General features: G+C 44.5%; 1 protein-coding gene across 3 annotated transcripts in view; it reads right to left on the bottom strand.

Moving 5' to 3' along the window:
* LOC119702966 (unconventional myosin-X-like) overlaps window positions 1-18,136 on the bottom strand; it is an 89,830-nt gene that overhangs the window by 26,844 nt on the left and 44,850 nt on the right. For all 3 annotated transcript variants that reach the window (XM_038141786.1, XM_038141789.1, XM_038141787.1), the window contains 7 exons: window positions 17,277-17,359; window positions 15,627-15,735; window positions 14,846-14,926; window positions 13,802-13,926; window positions 12,874-12,988; window positions 7,077-7,183; window positions 2,509-2,814 (listed from right to left, as the gene is read on the bottom strand). In XM_038141786.1, coding sequence (XP_037997714.1) covers window positions 2,509-2,814; window positions 7,077-7,183; window positions 12,874-12,988; window positions 13,802-13,926; window positions 14,846-14,926; window positions 15,627-15,735; window positions 17,277-17,359 — 926 coding nt within the window. The remainder of the gene's footprint in view (window positions 1-2,508; window positions 2,815-7,076; window positions 7,184-12,873; window positions 12,989-13,801; window positions 13,927-14,845; window positions 14,927-15,626; window positions 15,736-17,276; window positions 17,360-18,136) is intronic.

The following is an 18,136-nucleotide window of genomic DNA, read 5'->3' as shown; positions in this document are numbered from 1 at the left end:
ACCAAAAGTTATCCTGCTTTTCAGATCCTTTGACTTGCCAAAATTGTCTGAACTTTAATCCTAGGCTATATGCCTACAACCCTTCAGCAGATGGTTTTATCTGCAAATTTAATAAGGATATTCATATTTCCTCATCCAAATTCTTATGAAAATATTGCACAAGTACCATATCCAGTACAGATAATGGAAAAATCCCATTCAAAAGTACTCTTTTATTTAACAAAAAGCTACTATTGCTTATTAGTTAAATGCAGTAAAAAGACAAATCCTAATCTTGCTTCACATACTTTTTCCCAAAGCAAATTTCTTCAAGCATCTTAGAGTATTGTCATAACATCTCAAAGCCCTTACTTTTATCTACTCAAAGTCACCCATCCTCCATGGCTTTTCCCTGTCCACAAGACATGCCATAAGATACCACAGAAATAAACAGGTAATTCTAATGCTGTTTGTTCTTCAGAAATCCACACTGGCTTAATTCCTTTATCAAGCATTTACAACTGTTTGATCATTTGTTTCAGTATCTTCCTGAAACTGAGGTCAGGCTGACTGGTCCACAATTCCCTTATTCTTCCTTTTCGCATTTTTAAAGGGGGTCATAATTGTTGTGTATTTTCCATTTTTATGGAAAAATTACTATCCACAAAGAAGAAGAGAATAGCTATTGTTTTAAACTGCTTTAGCTAGTTCTTGAAGTACCCAAACATTACTTTCACCAAATCCCCATACTTTCTTTATAATTTGTAATTTGATTTATCCGAGCATTTTCCAACCTTTTCTTTCCATTACATGTTCCGAATTCTTGTACATCCTTCCTAATCATATTTAATATCCAACAGCTAAGCTTTTGGGGGAGACAAAAACAGCATCAAATACCTCGTTTTTCTCAACATTATTATTTTTCTTCCTGTTGAAAGTTAGATCAAATCGTTCCATGTCTCCCCTCTGCTAAAAGTGTATGTAAAATAACTGCATGCCAACTTCTGGTTCATTACAGCTCAAATTGTGCCTAGGTCCTTCTGAGTTTGTCTATACACTTGTGGTTTTTTTGCTTGTTCTCAGTAGATTAGCTGATTTGTAATTTCTATGGACTTCCACGTGATTTTTTTAGGTCAAATGGATGTTCAGAAGTTAGCCAAGTTGGTCTGCCAGTACCATCCTGGCTACTCACTCAGGTGCCATTTAACATTAATTAGAAAATGAAAATAAAATTAGTTTCCCTGATTCCTAGAAACGCTGACACTTCTCTGTCACAATGCTGGGTTGAACACATCTCTCATGGTCTGGAAACTAAAGGGCAAAAACACTCTATAGCAAATAAACTAGACAGGTCCTTCCTTTTATTATAGAATCAAATGCTGAGTTGGAAGGGACCCACCAGGATCATCAAGTCCAACTCCTGGTCTGTGCAGGACATGCCAAGAGTCACACCATGGGACCGAGAGCATTGTCAAAATGCTTCCTGAACTCTGTCAGGCTTGGTGCTGTGGCCACTTCTTTGGGGAGTCTGTTCCAGTGCTGACAACCCTGTAGGTGAAAAACCTTTTCCTGGTATCAAACCTAAATCTTCCCTAACTCAGCTTCCTGCCATTTCCTCGAGTTCTGTCACTGGGCATGAGAGTCAAGAGATCAGAGCCTACTCCTCCTCTTCCCCTCATGAGGATGTTGCAGACCACAATGACCACCTCAGCCTCCTCTTCTCCAGGCTGAGCAGATCAAGTGACCTAGCCACTCCTCATAGGGCTTCCCCACCAGACATTCACTATCCTCACTACTCTGCTTTGGACACACTCTAGTTTAATGTTTTTTATATTCTGGTGCCCAAAACTGCACACAAGACTCAAGGTGAGTGCTTCTAACCTTAGAATTTTCTGATGCTTGCCACACAGTCTGATGAGATCCCCCTTTGGGAAAGTACGTAACAAAAGCATAGAAGAACTACTTCTGAAAAGCAAACTATCACAGAATTATATGTTGAAATTTATATAATAATAAACCCAGCAGAGTCCAGCAAGTTCAGCAAGCAGCAGTGCTGACCCCACACACAGCAGCACTTCTCATCTGCCACAAGAACTGCTGGGTAAGTTCCTTCATTCCCGTGGGTGTTTCTTGCCATCCTTCCCCTTTGTCTCCCAACAGCGTGGTCACCTGCAAAGGCCATCATCTTAAGGGGGAGGCTCTGATGCCATTTTCCTTTTGACTCCCTATGCACCATGGCCTGCGGCGGGTGCCATCTTGGAAAGGGGTATTTCCACCATTTTGGGTTTCAGACTGTTCTCAGGGAGTTTGTGAGATTTAAAAATTTTGTATAGTGGTTATTTTGTTTTTTGCCTGTTGTTTTTTGCCTGTTTCACTTGTTAGTAAACTTAGTTTTTCACTTATAGCTACTTGTATTCATTCCTTACTCGGGGAAAGGGACTGGTTAAAACAAAGGGGGAGAACCCATTCTAGAATGTTCCCCTTTAAACCATCTAAACCCAAGACAGAATGCAAGATACCATCTTATACCTTTCCTTCACCTCTTCCTCTTCCTGTTTCCTCCTACGCTCCTCCTCTTCTTGCCATTGTCTTTCCTCTTCCTCTCTTCTGATCTGCTCTTCCTCCTCCTGCCTCCTTCTCTCCTCCGCTTCCTGCTTCCGCCGCAGTTCCTGCTGCAGCAGGTGCTGGTAGAGGCTGCGAGCCAGGCGGCCACGCCAGTGCTTCTGCAGGGTCACCGCAGAGGCCTTCAGGCGCAGCAGGCTCTTCTTCCAGAAGTACGCTCGGTAGTTCTTTTGGATTATAACAACACTGGATAGCACCTTCTGATACTTCTTCCTAAAAACAGAACCACACACTCAGTGCATCACTAAGTCATACGTGCTCTGCATTCCTCATGCCCTTGCATACTGACCACATCCACAGAAAAGTCCTTTTTGAAAAACACAGGTCAGAAGTGACATGATTCTTGTTCCTCTCCTGCCACTCGCTACCTGTATATCATATTCACCTCACTGTTCTCCCTCCTAATCTACCAACAGTTCGTTTCAATGGGCACCTACTTTTGTGAAGACTCTCAGATGATGAGGGAGAGATATTTGGCCATGGAAAGGGAAGGTCCTCTGGCCCAAAGTCTCCTTGCATTGCACATAAACACATTCACTGTGCAGTGGGCATAATCATTCAGTATGGATTTATTATAATAGAAACATACAAGTGCCCTTACTATATGAGAACAAATATTGCTCCATCTCTTAAATGGTCAAAAGCAAATTACTCCAGGAAAAACAAAAACAGTGCAAAAAGAGATTTGGTGACATTAATTTCACATTGTCTGGGAGAAAACACACTGATACTACAATATTGATGGCTGAATCAAACATTGTAACAAGTTCACACAAACAAATACTTCTATTGCAAAATGTTTTGCCTAAACAAGAATCACAGAATATCTTGAGCTGCAAGAGACCCACAAGATCATCAATGATATCAAAATCAACTGTACAGCACTTTAAGAACATGATAGGGCCTCAAAACACAACAATCATCATTCAATATTTCTGTAGTCTAGTAATGTTGCAGAAAAGTCAGGTTTTACCTCTGCATTAAAGACTATCTTTATCAAGGACATGAAAAAAGTTCCTGGTAGAAGTTTGTACATGATACACAAACTAGGCAAATAACAGGAGTTACCACTACACAGTAATCTGGATCAATTTGTAAGCTAGATTCAAGCAAACATTAAACAATCCAAAAGAGCCAATCATAAGGCTTTGTATTGAAGAATCAAAGGCCAAACACAACTGATGTGGGACTATGTTGGGAAGCAGCAAGTTAAAACTGGATTTTTGGGCCCCAGATCATCACACAAAGGCAAACTCCCATCACAATGCTATAGAAAAAATACTACTGGGATTCTTATTCTTGTAAATAGAAATATTGTTGTATAGAATACTACTTTTATTCCGTGCTCTGTGCTAGCACCCCCATTTCAAGAACAATGTTAGACCCTCAAGTGATTTCCAAGGAAGCAGGACCGGAACCAGAAATTCAGGCTTACAGAATGAGAGCAATTGTTCCATGCAGGACAAGAAATAGAAAAGCCTAAGGAAAGGCTTTACCCCAATTAGAGTAGCCACATTTCTATTTTTCCAACAGGGGCCATAAGATTTAACCAATGTGAAGCTGACATCTATTAAGGCTGAAAATAAGCAGACATTTTTAAAAGTAATTTAATATATTTAGATGCCTTAGTACCTTGCACTGGGGAAACAACCATTGGTACTAGCCAAATCAAAAACTTCTTTAATCCAAACTAGAATGTGCAGAGAGAAATTCTCTGGGGCTGTTGCAGAGGATCTTGGGCCAGAAGGCTACAGCAATCCTTGAGGTCTCACAGTCCTAGAAAGCACACTGGAAATAGCATGGTATTCTCACATGAACTTCCCACAGACCTTCTGCAACACCCTGAGGAAAAGACACACCTTACAATCCCTCTCCTGACAAGGAAATTCCCTTCAAACGGCAACAGGGACCTATGCTGACAGCTTGCCACCTCCCTGCACATCAGTTACATCAGCCCAGTCAAGAAAATCAGGAGAGGGATAGTAGTGTGCAGAGGTCATGCTCTTTTCCATAAATATTAAGTCAAAAGGAGGAAGCAGAGAGAAAAGAAAAGGAAAAGTAAGAGATGATAAGAAGTAGGAGGTTTTAGGTTAATTACTCCTGGGCTGCAGTCCCCTCATCCCCACTCCTCCTGTCCACCCTGTGTCCTGCACATGGGGTGTGAACAGCTGCACATGCACTCTCTGCCAAGGCAGACTAAGCGCATCAAAAAGGGTACTCTGACTTTTACAAAATGCATCTGCCAGAAACTCTCTCAAGTGCAACATGTGCCAAGCCCTGCCCAGCTCCAGGCCAGCTCTGCCTGCTAATCTGCCAGGATGAAGTGCCCCCTCATTCCTCATGACCACAGCCAAGCTTGCAGATGCCCTTCAGCTGGAATGGCTGCTCACAAGCTGCAAATTTCATTCCCCTTGTTCAAGCTTCCACTCACCCTTCTGCACTGGCCAAAGAAGTTCAACCTGCAGACCAAGCGAAGGGGCTGGGAGACCTCCTGAACATGTATCACACCAGAGATGCAGGCTGGCTGCAAGACTCCAATGCTGTATTTGAAATTTACTTAATTATCCTGTCAATGAGCTATAGTTAGCAGTTATGCCTCCAAGGACTAGAGATCACGGGGTTATGGAGCAATTTGCTACTGTCTTCTTCCCATGAGGAACAGTCCTGAAGAAACCAGGGGCACAGCCAAATTCACACACGGATCCTGCACTATGTGGTTTTTAGCTGGTGAAGCTGTTACCTGCATCTCAGAGCCCCCAGATTAGCTATGTAAGAATGGGGTCATTTCAATGGGCTTGATTTTCTTGTCTCACATTTTAGTGATCAGAGATACTAGGCTGCATAGGCTGCCGGGAATGAGAGCAAAGAAAATCTGGTTCTCCAGGCTCACAGAACAAGTTCACAAAGGGGGAGAAACCAGTACAATCTTTCCTTTGCCAGTCTACTTTGCATGAGACCAAATGAATTTAAATACACTTATACTTGCAAAACTAACAGAAATGGTATCAAGCTCAAGGCAGCACATACTGGTACTCCTGCCCAACTCTGCACAAACCATTCAGCACTTGCCCAGATGAACTCCTGCCTGCTGGACTTTTTTCAATACAGGTGCAGTGCAACTGGAAACTCTCTTCACATAAAGTTTTACAGACTTTCCATCTCTTCTTTACTCCCTGCTCTCCTCCCCTGTGAAGTCCAGTTACCTCCAGCTGCTTGTGAAGATTTACACTCTGGCTGCAGAAGCACAGCTTGTCCTTAAGGATGAGACTCATAACAGCAACATGTGGGATGAGGAATTCAGAAGTGTGGAGGCTGAAGGACCACAAGATTTCTAACCAAGAAGAATACCACAGAGTCTCCATCACAGCCCTGTAGGACAGCAGTTTCCTTACCAGGAACTCAGAAAAGCAGTAATCCAGTATGCCTGCAGTGGCGTTTCCAGCAAATCAATTTTCCTGTGCTAATCCCTACCCCTCTCTCCAAATGCTAAACACAAAGTAAAAGAGAGAAGAGGCCCTGACACAAAGAACTTGCAATCTCATGTACAAACAATAGAGTGAGCTCATTTGTCCTCCAAGAGGGAAATAAATAAATTAATAAAAAGCCCCAGAGACCAAATGTGTATTTTGGTGATATTCCACACTGGCAAGGCAGGATACAACCCTTGCACACATTTCCCAATGAAAAATGAGCTACCTGGTGTAACTGGAGCTCTAAGATGAGTGCCTCCTGAAACAGCTCTGCTGGCCAGGGATTTCACCTCCTCACAACCCTGACTGACAGGTGTCTGGAGCAAAGACCAGCCAGGAAAGAGCATCTTACTGGGATTAAGTGTGCATACCACAGCCATTAAGGAGTCAGCTGTTGCACTGACTTCGAGGGGCAGAGGAGGGGCCGTTTGTCTGCAGTTGGTTCTCCCAAACCTTCTCTGGTCAGGTGCAAAAGGGAGAGGCAAGAGGAGATTACTGTTGCAGAGCTGGCCAAAAACCAATTCTGAACAGTTAATTAAAAGGAGAGGGAGATCACAAGGCAAACAGGCAGGGCGAGGAAAGAGGGTGAGCAAAGGCAGAACTGCAAGAGAGGAAGAAGCAATTGGCAGGGGGAGCAGAAAACAGAGTTGACAGGCACAAGGGAAAGGAGGGGACCCAAAGCGTAGGTGGGGCCCAGCCAGGAGAGCCCTGAAGGCAAGGAAAAGGTGTCATCACAGGCAAGCAATGGGTACAAAAGTCCAAGGGAAGCCTGCTGAGCAGCGCTGAGGGAAGGTGCAAACGTGCACATAACTGAAAAAGAGGTGCCAAAGGTGCAGGAAGGTTTCGGCAGAGCTGATGCTGGCAGGGAGGGCAGACTCTGCAACTCTCCTTTAGAATACAGAGGGGAAGACGGGACGGATGCTAGGGGACTAGAGAGCAAAGCAGGGTGTCGGGGCAACCCAGGCACGCAAGCACAGGGATGGTGGGGCAGCCCCCAGCACTGACCTTGCCATGTAGCCCAAGACGTGGGCCCGGATGACTATAGCTGCTTTCCTCAACTCCTCTTCCCGATCCTTCTCCAGCTTCTGCTCAAGAGCTTCCTTCAGGAAAACCTGACGCCACGGGGAGGAGTTTCAGTAAACACAAAGAGAGGAAAGAAGTCAGTCCCCGGGAGAGCCGGGCGGTTTCATCCCCGGGTGAGCGGCGCGGAGAGCGCTCCGTGCCCGGGCGGCTGCGCTGCCGCCGCCCCCGCGCCTGCCCCGGCGCTGCCCCGCGGCGCCCGCACTCCGAGCGCCGGGAAAAGTTTACAGCGGCGGGAGCCAAACTCCGTGCCCAACCCCCGCCGCCCTCACTCTGTGGTCAAGACTTAAAAGAGAGAGGGAGGGAGCAGAGGAAGGAGGGAAAGAGGAGGGAGGAGGAGAGCCCAAGTTTGCGCCTGTGATTAACTCTTTCCCAGCTGCCAGATTTCCCGGCGCAATCCGGTGCCTCCCTGCAGCAGGCACTGGGACCTACTTGGGGGATTAAATATTTTGCAAAGAAACTCCTCCGCGTTTCAAGGAAAGGGAGGAACTTTTCGATTTATAGACTCCAGGAAGTAACCTTTACAGGAATCTTAATGGAAGGCAGGCGGAAAGCCAAAAGCCCAGCCGAGGCACAAAGCTGCGCTTAGCCTCAAGCCCACCGGTGCTGAAGCCCTCCACCGACCCCCAGACACTCTGGGGTGAGATGCTTCCGTGCCGAAGAGGTTCGACAGTGGAGCATGCACTAGGGGCACCTGAGCTCTGACCATAGACCTCTCCAAGTATTACTGGTTGCACGTCAGTGTCCAGTATTTTAATTCTCAAGCATCTTTCACCACCTGTATTTAAAGCTTCTGCTCGGTGCTAAATGCTTCTGAAGAATGCAGGTGCTACGACAAAAGAACTGAGATACAAGCAAGATAAGGCCATGTTTACAGGAATTGTGCTGACATGTCTAAGCAATGTTAAATCAGCTGGCTTGCATTAGGCTAGCACAGGATTCAGCACAAATTCCTGGAATAAATGTGCTGCTTTTTGAGATGGATTGCAGCCTGCATGGAGCTCCACGGCGCTGTGGGTACACTGCTAGCAGTACCCAGACCAGAATAAGCTGGTCAGACATGTCCATACAAGCTGCAGTCACAGCAGCAAGTGCCATATGGCCATGCTCGTGTGACCTGCTGCCTGGCATTGGATAAATCCCTGCCAGGGCCAGCAGCAGAACAAGCTACACTAGGGAAGTGCAGCCCCACTTGTTAAAGCACTGTCATGCACACAGGAAGTGAGCTGATATTCATCAATCCGTAGAACTCAGAATCACATTAATCAATAGAAACTCCTTAAAAATGTACTGGATTCATGTGGTTGTGCTGAGAGGCCAAAGATTCGAACAGTCATTTAGTCCAGTGCTCTGCACAAATTCCCCTCTTTCCCACTTATCTCCCCTCTATGTCTCTTTATACCTTCCCCTCCATCACTGCATTCAGCCTCATCCCTTAAGGCTCTTCCTTCCCCCTGCAATTACCACTGTGTACTGACACCTCTCCCTGAGTTAGGACCCAGAGCCAGTTGCTATCCTGGACTTGAATTTCTCCTGGAGAGCAGCTTCCATTAAGAAATGAGCTGGTTTGTAATGAATAAATAACCACGGGTAGCCTGAAAAGAAGCTTCATTATCAAGGTACTGCCAACCATGAAGCTGGCATCCTTCCCTGCAAGTTGTACATCCACTCCCTCTGTCAACTCAACAATCTTTTAAAGATTACTTTGAGGCAGGGATTGCTCTTTCCATTACATTCCAGAACCAAGTAGCAGTCACCCATTTCAAGAATGCAACCAGCAAAACACAGTCTCGGTCCATTATCTTCATCAAATTGCAAAAAATACTCAGGCCATCAGTATTTCCCTGCAGCAAGCACAGTCTTTGCTGAGCCAGGCCAGTTTGGGGTGGGGGAGGAACTTCAGGGCATGCAGAGATCCATGAGACCCAACCCTAATCCTATAGGATCTATATATGCTTTTGAAAGTTTGGAGTTTTTTTACACTCCACTAGATGACAAGAAAGAATAACACGCATTTCAAGTCCAGAAGTATTTTTGATGCCTTACAGAAATAAACTGGAAAAGGCTGTTTCTTTTTCATTATTCATAGTCATTTTTTGAAAACATAAGGTGGTTTTCATGTGAGAAAAGAATGATTGAACAAAACATACAAGGTTACATCTATCATGATGTGCTCATACTAGACACTGGCCAGGTTTTAAACCACTGTGCATCACCACAGTGTTCCTCTCATAACCTCAAAGCCTGCATGCACCATCAGTGGGACAGTGAACATGTTAATGTGTCACAGAGAACAGCAGACACAAATGTAACTGCTTGGGCACCCATGTGTACATAAGTGGGATCATATGGTTCTTGGGGACAACACTGGGAAAGCAGGAAGTGGGTCACTGTGACCTGGATGCCAAACTGTGTACAGCAACCTCCTCCTTCAAACAGGCCCTGCAAAACAGCAGGTTGAAATGTGGAAATGAATGCCTTCAAACAGCAAACGTTACTGTGTTAAACCACTGTAGGAAATCTGTGTTGTGGGTATGGGCAAGTATGGCAGAAGGCCCAGGTGCAATGAAGAAAGGGTCATGTGGAAGCTGCTGCCCCATCCCAGCACATCCCCAGTGAAGGCAAAGGCACCTTAACCCAATCTCTTTCATCATCACACTGCTTATGTGCATCCAAGCCCTCAACTCTGCCACACCACCATATAAAACCTGCATTGCATACATTAATACCTCTTATAAACATTAATTTGACAATTGACAGCAGAGCAGCTGCTCTATTCTTAATGAAAAACACAAAGATCATCCTGCCCTTCCTCCTCCATTTCCTTTCCCAAGCTTCACAATCCCCTGCACTAATTCACAGAGTCTTTTCCTTCCTCCTTCGAACAATTGCTAGGGATATAATTATCCTTCCATTCATTTAGCAGGAAGTATTCCCCCTTCTATAAGCCTTGCTCTTCACCCACCCCTTATACTTCTTCCTAGGTTACATCCCCATGGGCTTGTCACACCTTTTTCAGTAGCTACTCCTGACTAAGCCAAGATTAATTCTGGGAATACCAACCTGAGTACCCAGAGCTGCACCTGTAGCAGCAAAAGTGGCAGTAAGGCCATGCAAGGGACTTCCTTTTCAGGACAATGACCTATGCTCTGTTCCACTTGGCTGGTAGCTTCACTTCACCTTTATCTGAAAGAATCTGGAAAAATTAAAGCTCTTTTCTCCATCAACCCAAGTATTCCAGGCCTATGTTAGCTAGCACCAGCTGAAACATGAATGCAGACAAAGCAGTCTGTAATCCAAGGCACAACAGCTGGATCCTCACAGCTGGATCCAGACGGCAGGGAAGGTACTACCAGGAAGCACCACTGCTCTACAAGGCCTCACCTGGGCAGCTGCTTTCCTAGGGACAGGCTTTCTGGAGGCACTGTCACAAAGCTGAGTTGCAAAGTAGTCTCCAAGGGAGGAATGAAATGGCTTTGCATGGGAAAGAATGCCAAGCAACTCATCTGAAGAATGAAATGGCAGGGTAATACACCTTGGAATGACAGCACCTTGGAGCAGCCAGGGGCTGGCCAGCCATTCAGCATGGCAGCAAGTGTGGAACATGCCAGGACAGCCTTGGAATGATCCACTCTTTCAATAAATAGAACTACTCCCCTCCACCAGGACACACATCTCTAACACAAACCATGCCCAATAGAAAGTAACTTCTACAACCAAACAAGATGGCTGAACTGCTTTCCAGCTCCAGTGAATTTTGCTTCTCAGGCATCAGGAATACAAAGATTGCCTCTCTTAATAATTTCTTTCTTTCCACAATATCCAGACTCACAGCAGCCAGCGCCAAAGCAGAGAGACTGCAGTGTACCAACATGACACATACAGCTCTCCAGTCAAGTTTTAGTTTACAGGACATAATCATTAAAAAATAAATACATTGGTATATATCCAGAGTTTTGACAAAACACACACACATCTTCTTTGCCACAATTACCACCCATATTGGTTTTTTCCAAATAATTTGTGCAGGTCAAGGAGTGAGTGAAAACAGACAGATGGACTCAGTCCTTCATGATGCATAATGGGGACTGAAGAGAAAAGAGATCTCTAGCTTCCAGGGGCTCAAAGCATCCTAGATTTCCTGCTTGTTGTTAGTCTACTGTAGGCTCTGGACTCCAGATGTATAGCTTATAACCTTTTGTACTCTAAAAGGTGAGTATGTGCATGTAAGTTTGGTCCTCCATCCTGCTGCCCTTACTGTAGCACAGCAATCTTCTATCTCTTGTCATGCTAAGAAGAAAGTTCAAACTCTGTGTTTACCAGCTCTAACTACCATTTTCTAAGCTTTCTAGACAGCTCTGCAACACACACTCTCCTCATAGGCTTTAACACTGAAATGCTGGGAGACTGGCAGTCACCCAAGCAATGTGGATTATCCAAGGACAGGAATCACCAAAATGCTTCCTGGTTTGCAGGCACCAGTGAGGAGACTCGTGATTCCAAAATCAAAGATGAGGAACACTTTAATCACAGACCAGAAATACAGCTAAGTGATAAAATCTTCTTTCTGGAACATCGGTGGAGGCATGGAAAAAAAAACAAAACCCAAACAACCAAACTCCAGATTAATACATGTCCTTCCCACAACAATGGCCAGTGGTTTCCTTGATTGCCACATAGAGCTCATAGCCCAGACTATTAACTGGACTACCACCAGTCCTCTAGGAAGAGAACAGAGAGATCTTCCTCTAATAAATATTATAGTCTATGCACTTATTGAGCAACAAAGCAACAAATGTCATTATCTGATCTCCTGGACAAATTAAATGTGCATGTTCTCTAGAATCACTTCTGGTTTCATTGTGGCACTGGAAATATTCTGAAGTACTTTTCTAAAGGCTTAAGGGCAAAAAAATGCAAGAAGTTGCTTTGATGTGCTACCATCTGCTCTAGATATGGGCTGCATAGCCACTATTGAGAAATGCTGCCTGCATTGGACACCATCCATCTTGGAATATTCTTTGAAGAATTTACTGGAGTATGTGGAAAGTTGTGATAGAGACAGCTTCACACTCCCAGATTTCTATAGCAAAATGCCTCAAAACGCTCACATCTCTTTCTGCATGAAAATCCAGACTATTCCAGGCAAGAGAGAAGTGTTAAACATTCACCAAAACAGAAGCAAGCTCTGAATTACACAAATGGGCAGAAGCATTTGGATACCTCTTCATAGAAAATGCATGCTAGCATCTGGGCTAGCTGCAAGAGCATCATCTGAGCTTCCCCAATAGAAAGCTGTCATACATCTGGTGATGTAGCTATTCACAGCTTAGATATATACCAAGATTCAGCTCACTGCCTCAGGCAAGAATTTCAGTTAGTCAAGCAGAGTGAAATACCTGGCACAAGAAGCAAGAGTTAATGGCACACATCACAATTACATAAAATGAGAGCCATGCTTGTTCCCCTTGAATCTTTAAATTGCATCAGACATAACAAAATCAAGCTGGCTTGGTCAATTAGGAGTTTAGATAAAATAAAAAAAAACCCTGCTACGTCTCTAGGTACATAATATGGGAAATATTTGAGATGCTGCAGGTCAGTGGCATAGGCCAGTGGATTGAAAGGGTCGTGACTGCACTGCCTTGCAATCTGACCAGATGCAATCATGGCCCCTTGCAGCTGAAGCAAAGCCATACCCTTCCCCACACTGATGAAGTACCTTGGTTTTACCCAACTGCCATTCTTTCTTGCTGCTGTCATAGGTCTGAAGAAAACCTGCACATACAGCTTTGCTGTTGTTTGAGAGGCTTGTCCCCTTCACAAGCATCTTGTACCTAAGAACAAAACAGAATCTCATCAGATTACAGATGACAGTAACTGCCCCCTTTCCTCTCTCTTCCCAATCTTTTAACTCTAATTATTCTCCTCTCATTAGTCCTTTTTCCTCTGGGACCTTTCTTCTTCATGTTTGCCTTCCAATTTGGAAATTTCCATCCCCCAACCTTTATCTGTTCCTACCACACTGGCAATTATTTTGCAATCCCAGTAAAAAGAACACAAACTCAACAGAATTTTTCAGTAAAGAACAACTGTCTTTTTGAAACATGTGCTTTCATCAGACACAAGTTATTTTGTTCAGTGTAGGGGTGGAATTTAGTGCTCCAAGAGACAAAGGAAGCAATGTTCAGTGTCCCTTCTAGCCTTAAACTTCAAAAAAATCCTTTTGATGTAGCTCATTAAAAGAAATAATCACTCCTTCCAATATTAATCATCAACCATACTGTCCATTAGAATTTTCTTCAGCTGCCTAAAGGTTTTAAGCATGGTATTTTCATTGTACATATTATGACCAGCTGGGTTTCACAGCATCACACTAGCAAATTTGTGGCAAAGCTACCAAGGAAAAAAAAATGGACAAAGGAAAAAAGCCCAAAGACCATCTGGCTATTTTTCCATTCTGACTTTTAGCCTAAAGGCAAGACTCCAAAAGGCCTCCCAGATCAGTCTTTGATATGAGCATTAAGGCCATGGTTAGAAAACCATCCTGCAGATGATCCATACCAGAAGAAGCAGTTAAAGAGGAAACAGTCATGTAGAATTCTATACTTTGGGGCTGTTCCAGCATACAATACAATGACAGCAATTACCTGCTGAGAAAGTCCTGGAAAAGGCGCCGTACAGGGAAACCCGCTCTCCGAACCTTCACTGTCTCCAGCATCCCTGAGTACCGGAGCTGGTTTAGCACCACATCTGGATTAAAGAGGTTCGGCGCCTAAACAGTGATCCACAGTCAAACGCAAGTAAGTGAGGCAGTCACAGGCTGTGTATCTGTTCTGCTGTAAAAAGCCAACCCTGCCTATTTGGGTATGCCAGGTAAAAAAGGGGAAGTTTGGGTCAAGGGGAAAGCAACCTCACAGCACTGCACAGTGCAGAATAAGGGAAAAAAGGGAACTGGGCTGATTCTGGAAGAAGGAAAAGAGTTTGCAGACTGCGCTCACAGTTGGACTATGGTAGGAAAGCAAAGATACAATGTCTGAACACATACAGAGTGCATAACCCTGACTCACTTCTCTTTGTAGTCTCTCTTTTCAGTTAAACTGGAGACAAACTACAGAATTCTTTTCTGGCATAAATCCCCTAAGCAGCCAATCCTCTGCCATATCATTCATGGTCTCAAAACACGCAAAGAAAAGGATCAGTTCAGATCTAGTTAGCAGCATGTCGTCCTGTCACAGCTCACAGTACAAGCGAGAGCTAGCCTGTCCCTAAGCACCGTGACTTGCTCATGATGCGTCCACCTCCACTGCCTCAGAGCCAGGGATCTGCAGGAGACAGTGCCTACTGCACTCACTTCATTCCAGAACAGATTTCTCTACAGGCACTATAAACAGGAGTGATTGCTTCTTCTAGCACAGCTCTGAACTCTGCACAAGCCTGGTTAATCCTCCAGGCTTCATAAGCACTGAAAGAGGTGGGAATGGCTAAATAATCTCATATTCAAAATGCAGTCTTTCCATCTAATTACCAGGACGAGAGTGTTTTTTCACAACTGTAAAATATCTAGAATAAAAAAGGGAAGGTGGGAGGAACTGCTCTTACCCTCAGTTTGAGGCACCTGCTAGGCATTTGTGCAAGGGCATGCCCATGCAGGCCTGTGTCACATGCACACATATGGCTGGGGACAGACTTACCTTTTCTGTATTTGGTTTGATGCAGCGGATGAAAAATGGGTTGGAAGTACTAAGTGTGGCCATCAAGGAATGGAGAGAATCCTAAAGACCAGCAAGAGAGACCCAAAGGATCAGTCACTACAGAAGGGAAAGGGCTACATTTGATGCAATAAGGTCTTCATGCAGCCCTCCCATTCCTAATTCCCTTTGACTCTGCCTACCAAAATTTCATTAACCCATGAGATTCCTTCCTGTCCAAAACATACCCACACAGTCTGCTCTTAAGACTATTTCTATGGCCATCCTTATTCTTGGGAGGAGCTGTATAGCTTTTGGGAGTTAGTTTTACAAGTTTCTCAAACTTTAAATACAGGAAAACAAAACAGTGAAATGAACAGAAGGTCTGCAGACAATCCAAGTGTGTGAAATTAATACTTGCAAGGTCCTCCTAATAAGGTTTTATTGGAATTGTCACTATACCTGTAAAAATGTGGCTTAAAAGGACACATACACTTAGCTGAAACATCAAACCAATATGAAAGATCAAAGAACCTCAAGAACTTAATATATTTAGCAAAGTACTCTTTTCCTCTGCCACTCTGCTCTGTCTTATCATCTCACATTTTATACCAGACAGAAATCCTTGGGGCAGTGGCACTGTCTTTTTTTAGCACTGCAACATTCCTGCACATTTTCAGTGCTGGACACAAAACAAGGATGAATGACTCCTCTTGGCTGCAGGCCTTGCTTTACCCATCTGCTCCTCCCCAGAAGCCTGCTGCTCTCTTGGAAAACATCATACCCTGAACTGGGAACTGACAGTCGGTCTGCGCCTCTGGGTGCCCATCTTCAGTGTCTCTTCACTGCAACGACTGCAGACTCTTTCAAAAAGGTCATAGATAAAGTCCAGCCTAAGGGAGAAGAAAAGAATTAAAGAAGATGCAAGACACCTACCACCTGTGAGAAGATGGTTCTTATTGTCAGTTACTGCCCTGTCCTGTTGTGAAACACGTCATTTTTACACCTGTTGTGCCAGAGGAAGCAGTTCAGCTGACACTTCAGTGAGGAAATTAATACTTCCCACGTGGCTGCCCAGATCCCGTAGGCTGCCCTGTATGCACTCAGCTGCAAAGCCAGACGTCTCCTCCCACACTTTCAAGTAGGATATTACACAAAGGAAAATCTCCCTTCTGCACTGGCTAGAACACCTCCCTTGAGCAAGGAGGGGATGCTCAAGGGACACCTCCCTAGAGCAAGCATATGCCCCCAGGCAAAACTACCTTGAAGGTATGCCAGCTGGACTGGTGCTGCCGTGCCTCCCAAATCATGATCAGCCCCCATGATATGATCACAAAATTGGAAGTCCAGCTCTTCTGCAGCCAGAGGAGTTCTAGAGCTACCCTCCATGTATCTAGTCCTCCAGTTCTAGGGAACCTTCCACCATTTTGCCACTCCTGAGACATTGGTGCTGGTTCTTACAAAGTTGCACAAAGTTCTTCAGAGCTGCTTGTACCAGTTTATTGTTATGGCTGCTTCTGGCCCAACTTCCCTTCTGGCACATAGAAGAAGCCTGAGTCCTTCTATTATGCTGGACAATAACAACCACAATTCTGGCCTCAAGCCTCATGTGAAATGTTCCCCAGATGCTACTGTCCAAGTAAGACAACTTTGAGCATCTCATAGTCTCAGCTCCCTCAGGTTGTTTCAAGCTTCTCAGTGCACACTCTGCAGCAGCTTCAGAGAAGATGCAGTTCTGAAACAGTCTCATCAGGCTGGAGCCCAGAGGCAATACACGGACTGTGGTAAGAGGCACATGGTAGAGTTGCTGCTCAAAGACTTGTAGGATCCTCTGTAGGATAGGGCCCTCCTATTAGGCCCTGCTTCTGTTTCCCAGATCTTGCTCAAGATCAAAATTAGCTCATTTCTCTAAGATCAGGTTGCAGCTCTGGGATATAACATTAGAGTCCATGCCCAGTCCCACAGCAACAGCTCAGTCTAGCTCAGGATAAGGACAGATGATTTCCACTAACAAGCAGGCTGGAAAACAAGCAGCATCTGTACAAAAGCTGGCAATTGACAGCATAGCAAAGAGCATTGACTCATTCAGGGAAAACTTTGCCATTGCAGGTATAGGGAGGTAAGAAGGAGAAGGAAATGGAAAGGGGGAAGGGAAGGGGAATAGGAAAGGGAAAAAAGCAAATTGCCTAGAGGGACGTCTGTCATGCTGTTAAAGCTCTTTTTAAAACTGGGACAACATGAGTCCTGATTAAATCTGTGCCTCATCTGACTTCTCCAGCTCTCCTTTCTTCCATCAGGACACTTCAGCACAAAGAGAAGAATGATTAAGAATGATGCCTGATGCTCTGGCAAAAGCAACTGCTTTCCTTGGTCTGGTTTATTACATGAATGTAATTAGCTCTGCCCAAAAGATGTGGCCTCCTGACAAGCATACCTGCTGTCTTTCAGCATGTTTAAAATGTCATCACGAAAGGTGTCTCTGTTCTTCTCCAGAAAGCCTCTCACATCATACAGCACCTGCAACACAGACACAGCCACTACAGATCATTAAGTCCTTCCACATTTACATGCCAGTGTACAAGGCCTCCTGCAGAGCTACACAGGAACACTGCAAGGCATGTGCCAAAATCTGAATTTCTGGGGTCAAAGAGCTATAGAGCTCTGCAGTTACTGGCAAGAAAGTGGCTTTTAGCCATCAATTAAAAAACACACACAAAAAAAACCCCAAAAGCAAAACAAACAAAAAAAAAAAAAAGCTAAAATCAAGAGCCAAGTGAAACAGCTGCAAAGATTTGCCTGGCAGGAGAGGGTCTGTGGGGAAATCCTCTGCAAGGTGTGAGGTACTCTATTCACTTCAGGAGAGTGAAGAGAATGGCCACCCAGTGCCCCAACTTCCCAACCACAAGTGCTCAGCACATTATTCTGGGAGGAGCTTAGCCCTTCTTTAATGTGCAGGTGTCCTCCCTTGACACACCTTCATCTGCTTCATATCTCTTCACAACAAAAAGCAATTTAACCTTGAAGGCTCAGGAACTTTTTCCTTTTTGCAATAGGTATTCAGTCTTTCCTCCTCCTCAAAAGCGAAATTTTCCTTGGGACTTTTCCTTTGAGTTTTGTTTGTTTGTGAATGTCCAGGAAAAGACAACATGAATAACAGAAGTAAGGAGTTTATCCCCCAAACAAAAGGTTACCTGAGAAACTCAAACATCCAAGGTGGAAAATATAGTACTGGAGGGCAACATGCTATTTTAAGTCCATCACACTCATTGTGCTCTGGCACGGGACATTAAATGA

Source organism: Motacilla alba, chromosome 7 (assembly GCF_015832195.1).
Source record: "Motacilla alba alba isolate MOTALB_02 chromosome 7, Motacilla_alba_V1.0_pri, whole genome shotgun sequence".
NCBI lineage: Eukaryota > Metazoa > Chordata > Aves > Passeriformes > Motacillidae > Motacilla > Motacilla alba.
The sequence above is the reverse complement of the archived record's forward strand: the minus strand, read 5'-3'. Positions and strand labels throughout refer to the sequence as shown.